Consider the following 14,144-nt stretch of genomic DNA (forward strand, 5'->3'; position numbering starts at 1 on the left):
ATGGCATTTCCCCACACCTATTATGTAACCAGTAGGAAATTCCCCTCACCCATCACAAGTAATGAACAAACACTAGCGGAGATTGTATAGGTATTGCATTAATATACAAGTAAATATATAACATCATACAATGAGTTCATTTTTTAACTTGGAATGGCGATTTTTTTTCCATTTCAGAATTTGTCATCTGACAGCATGTTACCATATGATCTATCTATATCGTACATTATTGGAAATTTCATTTTATCTTGGAGAAGGCTATACAGTTCTATGTGGCCCCTGCTTGATGTGCTGATTGGACACCTGAAATCATTACTTGCTTCATGTTGGGTCGCATCTTGAAAACCAGAGGAAATCACTGTAAAAACATTCTAATAACCTTACTGCCCAACACACCCATAATGCACAGAAACGTTAATCTCATCGCCCCAACAAGTGAATACACATCATGCACATATTAGGTAATCCCATCTCATCTATTTCTAATGGGTGTGGCACATTTGTAATGGGTGTGGGAGACTGTTCTAGTGAGGAATTGTCCTGATGGGGAAATGTCCTACCCTCCGATTCCCCATAGTCATACAGTGAATGAAGCCCATATAGAAAATATTTTGTCTTATAACTGAAGCTCTTGATAATTGTCACCTAAGTAGGGAAAGTGAAGTCCTGTTATCATAACTCGAAAATAATTTTATAACGTAAACAATGTGCACTGATTTGACCTATTTAAAACAGGTACGTAGAGCTTTGTCCGCAGCTGTTTTAGCATGTCTCGATTTCTTAATGCGCTGTTGTTATTTCAGTATAAAGTCGCCTTTGTGTTTACATGAAAGGTAATAAATTAACTCACCTGTTTTAATTGGTTGAAATTTGCAATTAGCATTTCAGCATAAGTGGTTGTGTTCTAATGGCTGTTTAATTCATCAGGCAATTAACTGAACAATAGGAAAGCAATTTGCCTAAAGTGCTGTATAGGCAAGTGTCAATTGACGTGTCATTGTTTAGACATGGTTTATTGCTGTGTACTCAAGTATATCACCTGTGTGAGGGTTAATAAACGTCTTAATTGCCATTAGTTCAGCTTGAACAAAACATTCAATTGGTAATGGTTTACTGGGGATAATTAAATCAAGGACATAATTGTATTTAGTTTACATAATGTAGACTCGAAGAATGTATGCAAATGAATCTTCCCAAAATATATCCTTATTTTTGTAATCTGGTAATGGATTGCGCTGATTCAGTATACGTTAATTATTGGTGTCATTTAATTATGTTTCGTTTAATCCACACGTATAAGAGTCTGCTTCCTTAGAGAGTGTGTTTCGTTATTGAACGTGATAAATACGAACACATCATTAGTCCATCTAGTAAATATATCTCTATATACATAGTTTCAGAGTCTTATATAAGTAATATAGATATTGTAAGACCAAGTTATTAACTTGTGCAGCAAACAAAAGACATCGTGCTCAGAAACCCAAGGGAAGTAATCACCTTGAAGCGATTCAGGCAAGGTGCCCGTCACGTGACACCAGGGAATTCTGGGAGAGAGCCATGTGTGACAAAAGGGAGAGATGAAATCCCATGTACGTCAAGTGTTCTGAAGCGTTCACAGGATTATTTTCCAGATCGGACCCTTTTGAGGTCCATGGGTGAGTATATAAGTATAATTTGTATGCATATGTACACAAAGGAGAGGGATTTACTATGACAAATGCTCTTGGACAGCGAAAACAAAACTGACAACTTTGCGATGTTTTTAACTTTCCTAATCCACCAGCCAGCTTCCGGACCCGACCTCTGAGCTGTTTTCGACATGTTCTTGAGTATGGATGATTTTATGCTATTCCTAGGAACGAAACAGTTATTTGGTGAATGGTGAACATGTACACAGCTGTGAGTGAGCTTTTGAAACGAGTGTATTTTGTTTTGTTTGCTTTGTCCATAAAAGGTAAATTATCAACGTGTTAGTTTGGTGATGTTCGATCTTGTTTTGTTTGTAGACAAACAACCCATTCTCGTTCAGACTTATGTCATGGAATTATTTATCCAGCACTAACTAAATTCAGTGAGAGACCTTATCAATAGTATTGTGATGTGGTCAAGGCATTAGTTCAGACTCTCCATCACGTGACGTGCGCGTCCTTAGTGTCTAATGATGGCAAAGGTACATCTGATCAGTCAGTGGGAAGTTTGTAACTGGACAAAATATATTGAAAAGCCTGCTTCCAATATGCAGCAAGTATCAGTCTCAAGCATACATGATTAATCGGGATATATTCTCTCAGTAGTATGTACCTATGAATATAATTTTTCTGCAACACAGATCCTGATTCTAAGGGTAAGAAGGAAAGATTTCTGATTTAACTTCTGGAAGTGTTTTGTCCCAATTGTAATGAATATCAGAATATATAATACTGTCACCTAGCTTAAGCTTTCAAGTGCAGCTAGGCTGAGAAATTGCACTTGCTTTAATAAATTATACAGACAGATATGCAAAGTGTATTAATTGTTTTGTTGTGTAGAGCAGAGGTAAATTGGAGAAGTCTCTTTGTGCTTGCAGTAAACATGAACTCTATCTAACTGGTGATGTTCTCATGATCAAAAATATGAAGTTTTTAAGAACATTAATTAGAAAAAAATGGAAAACACCTTAAAATTGGTGATAACATTAAAAATGTAAATGTCTTGATTATTATCAATATTTATTCACCACAAGTTCTCTGATAACCAATGATTTGATTTCTGATTCTCAACCCCCTGTCTAACATTGGTTGTCTGTGTTGCAGGGTGCGGCTGACCAGTCAGTGATATGTGGTACAGGATGGGGATGTTTGTGTACCTGGCACTGACGGTTTGCACTGTATCCCTGGCAACAGGGAGGTGCAGGAGGGGACTGGAGTTCTTCAATGAAGAAACTCAAGTCTGCGAGCAATGTTCCAAATGTCCACAGAACAAGATCATTAAGGAGCCATGCACAGAGACTCAAGACGTTCAGTGCAAATCGTTTTCAGAATTCCGAAACTTTAATCAGATTGATACAGTGCAGTATACAACAGGGGAAGGAGAAGACAGTGCTCCAGATCCAGGTCATGACATTACCATCAAGGAAATACCTGCTATAACAAAGGATGAGGGGGAATACTGGAGGAATTTAGCGTTTGCCCTCATTGGGGTGTTGTGTGCGTTGATTGTCGTGGCAACCATCATAGTACTGTGTGCATGTCGAAAGTTACACGAAACAGCAGCTTTAAAACGGCCAGAAGAGGATGACTATGGTAGGTTGCAATCCAGATGTTTGTAGGTACTGACTTAGATTAACATCTAGTCCCTGAAATGAACATTTATTGCAGTGAAATGGTTCCTGAAGTATGTTCAGGAATTATGATAAGGAGTCCAGAGACTCAGAAATTTCAGTGGTAATCTAGACTTTCCACATTTTAGACTTACATGGGCTGTATTTGGTATACATGTATTTGTGTCAGGGTCTAAGAGGGATGGTATGCAAGGGAATGTTAGAATCTGTACAAATCTTGTGATGTTGTAGAGGGGCTGTGAAATCTACTGCTTGATCCTTCATGGTTCTCTTGCGAGTGCCTCTTTGGGGTGGTTGTGCATGGTGGATGGAATGGTCAGGCTTCTTGAATTGGTTGATTTCCTGTCATGACATCAGGACCTGTTTTTTTTTTTAGTCAGCCATGTAGCATGAGAAGATGGAACTGGGAGCTATGAATTAAAAGATGTGCAAATCTTACTACATGTTTGTTTACCAAGAGTATCTCATTTCTTTTTATGTTTACTTGTCACACCATAGACCTGAGCTCTGTTCACAACATGGACAAGATACTTATGTCCACATTGCCTCTGTTCACCACATGGACAATATACTTATGTCCACATTGCCTCTGTTCACCCAGCTGTAAAACAGATATCCGTGAGGATGTGCTGGCAACACAAGTGATTAGTTCATTGCACTTAAGTGCCATGCTGCTAGTTCATTGCACTTAAGTGGCAGCATGGCTGTATGATTCCCAGGGAGTTGAAAATGTATTAGATAGTAAGATGTGTCCTATGACCAGGGACAGTAATGTACGTAGCACCTTTTGCAGGTAATGTACCTGGCTATGTGCCAGATATGTGGACTATTTCTATTACTATGTGTTTTTTGATACACTGGCTGTGACATTTCAACCCAAGTGTATGTACAACATGCTCAGACATCATGCATCTGTGGAAAAATCATGAGAATCATGATTTTTGTGTTAGTGTTAAATGACTAGATATGTCAGGTACCATTGCAGAAAACCACACACATGGCACCTTGACATTTCAACAGTGCTGAGTGAGTGAGCGAGGGAGTATAGTTTTATGTCATTTTTTCAAGCAGTATTACAAAGAACACAAGAAATTTGCCTCTCACATTGTACTGGAATAAAACCTGGGTTTTCAGAATGAGAAAGGAAAGCTTTGGCTCAAAAGTGGACCAACTTACTGCAATCTAACTTGAAAATGATTAAACACAGCATACTCAATAAAACGCTGATCATAATCAAAACATCATACCAACTCCGTGGGCTGTTTGCAGAATTTTTGTCCTAAAAGTAAACAAGTTGTTTAAGAGTCTATTACTAAAATACTGACACAATTTACTATTTGTCACCGGGGAGGAGTGCACAGACCTTTCGTTGAGTATGCTATGTTTAATAGTTTTCCAGTTAGATTGTAATTCATCGGTCCACTTTTGAGAGAAACAGACTACTTTGTTAGGTCACATGTGACGTTTATCACACTTCATGGTTACCTTCAAGTGTAATTGACTCATGAAAAAAGTTGTGGATCACAGAGGTAACTCGTGTCTACATCAGCACAGAAATTTAATACCACTTTTAAGACAGATTTTAAAGCAACTTTGTCCGCTGTCTGGCATAAAGAATTTTTCTTTTGTTAACCATCTGCTTAATAAGCATGATAATAATCTAAGTTTTGACCTGTGACATCATATGGATGTCAGGTTGATTCATGACACACATTATCCTGAATCTTCTTGTGTGGGTCCCTTGCACACTTCAGCATGTTCAGTGTCCCGACTTAATGCCTACAGGAAAAACTATGCAGCTCACAATACCTGTTTCTTTAACTAGACAATTCCATTCACACTGATCGGAGATGACTCACGTCATCCGATACATCAGGAATTGAAACATTACAAGAAAACTTCCCTTCTCTATTCATGAGGTAACAGCGACAATAGGTTCAGTAACTGTTGAAGTAACGGGGCTACGTTCCGCAGAATAGGTTTGTAAAGGAAGCTGACTGCAAGCGATGGTCCCCAGGGCCTGTACACAAACCCGCTGATCCCTGCTTCCTGTAGCTGCTAGGTAATCCTGCTCCAACAACGCACTAATCTCATGGATATTTTGTCAGAATTCGCTAAACTTTTTAAAAGGATGATGTTAATTTCAGTGCAGCTGACATACCTTGGGAATAAAGAAATATTTTGGAGTTCTCACACTTTGAGAATAAGTGTTTTTCGAGGTGTCATACTTTGACTATGATTTACTATAAAGAAGTTTGTTAGAGGTTTCGTTGTATGGGTATAAACATGTTTTCAGGGTCTTTTGAGGGTTGAAGGAAGTATTTAGAGGTTTTATACTTTGGATTTAAAGGAGTGTTTTGGAGGTTTCATTCTTTGGGCATAAAGACTTGTAATCATATGTGCTGTTAGTAGTGTCAGTTAGAATTTCAAGATTTGTAGTGATGTAAGTTATACAATATTCAGGTTTGTAATAATTTAGTTTAGGTTTTCATTCTTGATGGAGGAACTCAAAACATGTTGAAGCATAAACAACAAAAACTGCACTGAATATTTTCATGTACTTGCTTATGTCTTATAAAATAGATCAGTATTGGTATTCGAAACAATTAAACAGTATTACTCAATGTTAAGAACAAATGTTTTGGAGAACATTTTTTTTAATATTAAAAAAAATGAATGTTTGACATTGACATTGTTTGACACTGATGTTTCTCAAAGTTAGTGTTAGGTGTAGCAAGTTTGAAAAGCGTTTCTACGGAAATACTTCAGTTATGCTAATATCTTTTCAGACATCACATTTGTTAGCATATTTTTCCTTCCATTTTAGTCTGGTGTTTAGATACAATCACACATTCATCACATTGTTGTCAACACGGTTGTTATTGTGTTCAAAATATTCGCAATTTCAAGGGCTGCTTGTAGCCGTTCTCCAAGGCTGCGATGAATACTGAGCATATGGATGTATGGTAATTCTATCCTTCCATTAAGCAAGTCTAGATAAATGGACAGTGCAGGATCTCAGTCAGTTATTTATTAGTATCTTTAAGAAATTATTATTTAAATTATGAATTTTCACTTCCTCTTCTTGTGCAAGTCTACTTGCAATGTTACCAGTGTTCACAGATTAAGTGAACCTTAGAGGCAGACACACTTGCATGAACCTTGGATATCAGGATGCCTACAGTTATTGTTGGAAACTCTCATTTAGATATTATGCTTGATTCCATTGCAAAATGAGGTTTCCATGCTACATTTAAGGTGCTGATGTGGCAAATATACTTGCGGAAGGAAGACCTCATTCAAAGATTCTGGATATATCATTTGAATGGGTGCCAACAGTCTGAAAATATCATTTATAAACCCTTTTAACAAATGTAAGATTCTTAAAATTGAAATGTGTTTCGAGCATTCATTTTACCTGTGACTTTCAAACAGAGTTCAAACCCACTGGAACAGTTTACAGCCTGAATTTCACAATAAATTTTCACCTTTGACATTTGACTGACCAGTTAATTACAGGTAGCCACCAGAATGTCAGTACCATTGTCACTATGAAAGGAATGTACCCCCCAACCTTGCTCCCAATACATTCACAGAAAAGGGGCCATTCTTTGTCCAAATCTAGATGCAGATCACAAACAAAGGGACTTAAAACAAAGCACGGAAGGGTTCTGGTGCTTCAACAAAAGATTTTCTTTCTGGTTGTTTCTGTGTGGGCAGGTCTTGGCAAATAGTTGCTCACAGAGCATGTTGTTCTTGACTTGAAGCTTGCATTGGTTTAGAGGGCCTGAGCTGGGCTTGTTTGTCAGCTTCGGTTTGTTACACAGTTGATGAAAAATCTGGTGAGGGTAAATCTCTTCAGGAGCAGTTTCCTGTTATTGAGTGAAGTGAAGGCAACAGTGTTTGTCTGCAATCTAACACCCTTTGTACATGTCTCTGTTTTGATTATAACACAAGTCTTTGAGAGCTCGTTGACACAAATTAAACATACACGTCTTGAATATCTCTGTGGTGTTGTGTTGAAAATAGACTACTGGAACATACCCGTGTCTCACAACCCAGTATGTCAGTTGTAAGAACTGTTATTTTGAACTATACCAATAATTTTCTTTTTGTGAAAAAGTAGGGGATATTCCATTTTGTGAGCGTACCACTAGTTCATGCCAGTGCATATGAGAAAAAGTAATATATATCCATGCAGATGAAACATTTCCAAAGGAATGGACTAAAGTTTACCTTAATTTTTCTTCATCATTTGCTCCACTATTTGCGTTTTATCAAATCCAGTATTCCTTACCTTTTTGTGAATGGTATATATTTATCATGTTTATATTGATTGACCGAATGATCACGATTATTATATGATCATCAGATCATTATATGATTGTGTCATTATGTGATGTTTAATACTTGACGTGAAGTAGTAATGAGTTATTTATTTTTACATGTAGTCACTGTTATTTGATTTATCATCATTTTATTGAATAAGTGATGTTTAGGTACTAAGATAGGGTGATTTGTTTCATTAATTTGATTTCCCAACCCCTCCATCCTTATTTCATGTTTCGAAATGTACTTGTGTATTTTCTGATGCTATCCCATGGGCCAGATCACTAGTTACAAAGATATTATTATATAATATTGGATATAAATGGCAGTAGAATAGTGGACCCATCCATATAGTGTGAGCCAATTATATGTATATATATGTAAAGTGATGAATTATTTAAAAGCATCTGTAACAATTTTCACATATTAGTAATTGATGCATCAATAGTAGTCAGAAATTTGTACATTTAGAAACATTTGGTGAAAAATATGAATTTTCTTATTATGTCTCTGGTATAAGTTCAAGTAAATTGGAGGTCAGAATGTTGATAGAATTACACATCACGATTGGTTCACAGTTACAGCTTGTTTACATCTAATATTAGAGCACAGTGTAAACTTCATAAATATTGATGTCTTCATAATTCCTTGATAGTTGTAACAAAGTAGTCAGCAGTGAGTAATGTTTTAATGCTGTTATAAATGTGCCTGTTGTGTGCAATCTCCACCTGACAGGTGCTCAGTGAAAATAAACATTAGCAAGCAGAGAATGTTTGTGAGACCTGTGAATCACAGTCTTAATCTGGCACATATGACAAAGACCTCACAGCATAACTGTTAGGTCAAAATTTTGCAATGAAAATGTCATTGAGAATATATTTTTTCCAAGAAGGAGTCAGTGCTTAGAGTGAAAAACAAAATGACAATATTTTATAATCTCTTATTCTCATGATACTAGAAATCTTTGTCTTTAAGAGCAATGTTGAGTAGGTAACTTCATTCTGTGACTGCATTGTATTCTAGCAGCCATATCAAAATCAAAACTGAAGATTTCACTCTTGAGAGACATTGCTGGCTGATCATTGCTTTCATTACTCAAAATAGTCTTTTCTGATTTTTTTTTAATGTTACTGTTAGACAAAATATAAATGGGTGAACTTTGAAATATGAAAGAATCTTTACTTTTTGTGTACTCTGTCTTAATGTTATGACAGTGATGAAGACAACTTTCATTGATCATGTTGACAAAATGCAAATTGATCCAGTGTGAAGAGCTGTTTGAAAAGGGTGTGAGACTCAACGGAAACCAGCATAATGGGGGCACAGGAAACGACCTTCACTTGATATTCTAGGTCAACAGTCAATGACCCTGAATTAATCTGACAAACTGCAATGAGAGATCAGGGTGTGGCGATATTTATAGATATGATGCAAGTGATGGGGAAATCATGGGGGATATATCTGAACATTTGATTTATAAATTCTTTGATAGTGCTGACATGGTTGTATTTAAGTAGGAAGTGTCTATCGGTATGGAGTTGGACTTACTCAAACAGGAAATTATCCTTATGTTGGATTTTGTCTGAACGTGCTATCTTTTGCATTTTGTTTGTATCCCATGCTATTTTCTCCTTTACTGCATGTTTACCAGTAAGGTGTCCATTCTGCTTTTCTGCAGGTGTCCTTGTTTAGATTTTAAAGGGGTCTCTTACCACTGTCTGCAGGTGTTCATTACCAGATTTTAAAGGGGTCTCTTACTACTGTCTGCAGGTGTTCATTACCAGATTTTAAAGGGGTCTCTTCCTACTGTCTGCAGGTGTTCATTACCAGATTTTAAAGGTGTCTCTTCCTACTGTCTGCAGGTGTTCATTACCAGATTTTAAAGGGGTCTCTTATTACTCTCTGCATGTGCTCTTTACTACATTACAAAGGTGTCCTTACTAGTGTCTGCAGGCGCTCTTTACTACATTAACAAGGTGTCCTTATTACTGTCTGCATGTGCTCTTTACTACATTACAAAGGTGTCCTTATTACTGTCTGCAGGTGTTCATTACCAGATTTTAAAGTTGTCTCTTATTACTCTCTGCATGCGCTCTTTACTACATTACCAAGGTGTCCTTATTACAGTCTGCATGCGCTCTTTACTACATTACAAAGGTGTGCTTACTAGTGTCTGCAGGTGCTCTTTACTACATTACCAAGGTGTCCTTATTACTCTCTGCATGTGCTCTTTACTACATTACAAAGGTGTCCTTACTATTGTCTGCAGGTGCTCTTTACTACATTACCAAGGTGTCTTTTCTGTTGTCTGCAGGTGTTCTTTACAACATTACAAAAGTGTCCTTATTACTGTCTGCAGGTGTTCTTTAATACTGTCTGTATGGACTCTTTGCTAGATTTTTTAAAGGTGTCACTTACTACTTTTTCTAGATTTCTCTGATGACACAAACATCATGTAGACTTTCTGTCTTGCTTGTTAACTGCTCAAGCAACAATTTTTTTATGTCTGTCCCTTTGTTTCAGATGATACAGACAGTGGGTACGTGGTGATACGACAGATTCGCCAACTGCCATTGCCTAGCAACTCACGATCTACATCTGAACAAGCTGCATTGTCGTTTCAGTCCTCTCGTCATCAGAAAATGCCTTGGCTCTATCGGCCAAAGAGACGATTACTCAATGAGTATGTTGATGATGTTTTTGAATCCGAAGACAGCGCAGGTTCGAGGACAAGCCGCAAGCAGCAGTTGACGGTTATTCCTGAACGAGAGAGTGAGGGCAACAGCACTGGCAGCTACAGTGTCTAGCTCAAGACTGAACTGGGAAACGGCACAGCGGCCACAAACAAATGTGGTGGTTCCTTTTGCATCATCAAAAGTCAATATTTATGTCACCATGACAACAAATTTGTCCTTTATTTTTGGTCAAGTGAAAACACTTGCTTATTTCATGTTGTCGTCATTTAAATAACTAAAATTGTACTTTTCAAAATAGCTTCTCTCATTTGATGTGTGCATCTTTGCTTTCCTGTTTGGCATTTATCAACTCACCACAGAACCCTCTATTAAGAGGTATTAACACACTGCAGGGAGACAATCAGTTCTGCATTTCAATCCAGTTATTATGTAAAGATAGTGCTTGGAATGGAAGAAGGGAGATGAGTGGGGTGGGTTGCCTCCCCTCCATATGCTAGGATCAGCTGTGATCATGGTCTATCCACACCAAATGTCTAAATGTCTGTGGCCTGCATCTTTTGGAACTTCCTCATCAATATGTTATGACTGAGGACTGTTGGATGCAGGGTTGAACCTAGTTTCAGCTGTAGGTCAAGTGGATATTTGAACCTACACAGACTATGAAAAAAAATTCTTTGAAAAAAGATTGTTTTGTTATGTAAGTGGAACCATAGCATTTATTTGGACATATTGCATATGTTATCAATATTAAATCATGCATGGATTTCTGTACCACAGGATATATTGCAAACATAAGACTGTGTAATTGTGAAAAACTTGTATCAGATTATAGTAAAGATTTTGGAGTTTCTTCATCCCTAAGTTAACTATGACCCTCATATTTTCCTGTCACAAGTATCCTTGTATTAGGAGTTTTCAGACACTTAACAAACATTCATTGTTTTGCCTCTAATCACATGAACATCTGTGAAAAATCTCATCACTTTTTGCAAGAAAACTTTATATTAAAAATCAAGTCTTGTTTCAAGTATTTTCAGTGTCTGTGAAATGCAGCATTTTTCATTACAGTTCAAATAAACACTGCCTTCCAAAAACATCATCAAACATATAATACAAAGATACAGTGAGACCCATTTTTGAGGTGGTTTCATTCAAAACCAAAGTTGTAATTTTGAATATTTTCAGGACATATTTACCCAAGCTTTCACATATCTGAATAACGCCAGCATTAAACTGTCTTCCATCTTAATAATGAAGAGCATGTTTCTATTTTAAGTAAGTAATAGTATGTTGGAAAAGAATATGAGAATGTGTGGGGATTTTATAGTGCATGTATTTGTGTTCAAGATAGATGATGCAATATGTATTATTATTATTATTATTACTTCGTGATGTTAACATCACTTGTACGTGAAATTTAAAAATAACGAGAATGTTTGTTCTGTTGCCCGATTCTAGTTACAAGCTGCATTACACATGCTTTTGTGTTCTCTAAATAGTCATGCTAAGTGTGCTGCCAAATTGTGAGTACTATTGTATGGACAACTTTCCTAACTTACTGTCATTACTCTTACATTTGAATCTTGAATCTCAAATCTCAAAGTACATTTTGAGGATGTCTGTTGTTGTTGTAGCTCTTGCCGTAGAAGATCCATGTTTCATGTGTTCATTTTACGTTTTGTTATGAGTGTTTAGTACGTTAATAGAATGGTGTTGGGAAACCATCATCTAATACTATGTGAATGGGGTCAAGGGTTACCCGTTGTTACTGGTTACGGTCTGGAACCAACATGTTATTTTGTTACAGTGTTGTTCTGCTTGTTGTCATCATTGGATTGTCTGGTCCAGACTTGACTGTTTTACAGACAGGCATCATGTAGCTGGAATATTGCTGAGTGATGCGTTAAACAACAAACAAACAATACAACATTAAAAGATAATCACTGCCAGATACCTACACAGGCTCCATATGTATGACTGTGTCTCTTGTCACAATTCCTGTTTAAAAATGTTTCTTCTCCCAGACTTGAACCTATCAGAATATGAACTGTTGATTATCGTTATCATTAGTTACCTGACATCTCACATGCGTAGCACATAATTTGAAACTTAATAGAATCTTTGAGCAAAGGTTTTCTGAGAAAGTCTTTAAAAATTTAGTTTGACTAATGTTTGAGCTTTTTGGCTAAATCAGAGACTTGTTTGGATCCCTATTTATTGGTCCCATTATTTTCAGTAATATGTTTACTATCATGTCTGTATCACTGTTCCGTTCATCTTAGGTGATGTAGAACGTGACAGATTGTTCTCAGTGCATCTGTACTGATAATCAAAGAGCATTTAATCAACATTAACCAGTACCATTCAATACATAATTACCACAAACAAACATTCTAGTTTCTCTTAGGCTGCATTAAAAACAAAATGTTTCTTGGGCATATTTTTCTCAAAATACAGGATCATGTTACAACATTTATTTTTTTCTCTTGTTCCAGTAACTGTCTGTTGTGTTTGTTGCTTTGTCCCAAGACTTTTGCTTCATCACGAGACAGTTGCTTTGTCCCGAGACTGTTGCTTCATCTCGAGACTGATGCCTAGTCCTATCACGATGTGAGCCAGTGTGGAACATTGTGTACATATTGCGCTCTGGTGGAATGGCTGCTTCCTCATTTAACGTGAACCAAACCACCGTCGTAGCAGATAATAAATAGAAATCAGTTATCAAACAGTGGTCTTGTTGTCACTTGGTTTTGTTCTGGGTGTGAGTGAGTGAGTTTAGTTTTACATCGCTTTTAGCAATATTCCAGCAATATCACGGCGGGGGACACCAGAAAATGGGCTTCACACACTGTACCCATATGGGGACTCGAACCCGGGTCTTCGGCGTGACGAGCGAACGCTTTAACCACTAGGCTACCCCACAGCCCCTGGTTTTGTTCTGAAGTCCAATTATAATATGAATTATAGTGGCTTGTGACTTTGTCTTTGCCAGACAACCAGTGGTTGATGCTATGAGTGCCAGAAGTACAATGGCCCACTAGTATGAATGGAGTCACCAGCCCTGACCAGTGACCATGTAGTCCATTGTTATGGAGGTCCCGGGATAGAATAGGCCTTAAGCAACCCATGCTTGCCATGAAAGGCGACTATGCTTGTCGTAAGAGGCGACTAACGGGATCGGGTGGTCAGGCTTGCTGACTGGGTTGGCATATGTCATCGGTTCCCAATTGGGCAGATCGATGCTCATGTTGTTGATCACTGGATTGTCTGGTCCAGACTTGATTATTTACAGACTGCTGCCATATAGCTGTAATATTGCTGAGCGCAGCGTAAAACTAAACTCACTCACTCACTCCATTGTTATGGCATAGGTATCTATGGGGATGTTCTGACTGGAAAGGGGTGGTGGGGTAGCCTTGTGGTTGAGTGTTCACTGGTCATGCCAGAGAGCTGGGTTCAATTCAGCACATGTACAATGTGTAAAGATCATTTCTGGTGTTGCCTGCTGTGATATTACTGGAAATTTGCTAAAAGCAGCATAAAACCAAACTCACCTCTGAGTAAACTCACTCATTTTGACAGTAAATATAGAAATGATGGCGAAGGGGGTTTGTTACACATGGGCTAAGTGTGAAATGCCATGTTTGGCATTGTCACTACCCCTTCCCTTGGTTATTAGGATTATTGCTAAGATTGGCACAAAACCAAACTCTGCCATTGTATGTGTGGCTATGCTGCTGCTCGTTATGAATCCTTTCTGATTTTCCTTCGTAACCACCCCTGCCATCTGTAATATTGCT

General features: G+C 37.5%; 1 protein-coding gene across 1 annotated transcript; it reads left to right on the forward strand.

The window, feature by feature from the left end:
- Nucleotides 1–1,526: 1,526 nt before the first annotated feature.
- Nucleotides 1,527–13,070, forward strand: LOC137261194 (uncharacterized). The gene is made up of 3 exons (XM_067798897.1): nucleotides 1,527–1,655; nucleotides 2,793–3,281; nucleotides 10,172–13,070. Exons 2-3 carry the CDS (start codon nucleotides 2,816–2,818, stop codon nucleotides 10,453–10,455), a joined length of 750 nt encoding a protein of 249 aa, XP_067654998.1. The 5' UTR covers nucleotides 1,527–1,655; nucleotides 2,793–2,815; the 3' UTR covers nucleotides 10,456–13,070.
- The last annotated feature ends 1,074 nt before the right edge of the window (nucleotides 13,071–14,144 follow it).

The sequence above is a fragment of the Haliotis asinina genome, chromosome 14, assembly GCF_037392515.1.
Source record: "Haliotis asinina isolate JCU_RB_2024 chromosome 14, JCU_Hal_asi_v2, whole genome shotgun sequence".
Taxonomy (NCBI): domain Eukaryota; kingdom Metazoa; phylum Mollusca; class Gastropoda; order Lepetellida; family Haliotidae; genus Haliotis; species Haliotis asinina.

Coding starts and splice junctions, on each gene's coding strand:
- LOC137261194 (XM_067798897.1), top strand. CDS start 2,816: ATGTGGTACAGGATGGGGATGTTTGTGTACCTGGCACTGACGGTTTGC. Junction 3,282..10,171: donor GCCAGAAGAGGATGACTATG/GTAGGTTGCAAT, acceptor CCTTTGTTTCAG/ATGATACAGACAGTGGGTAC.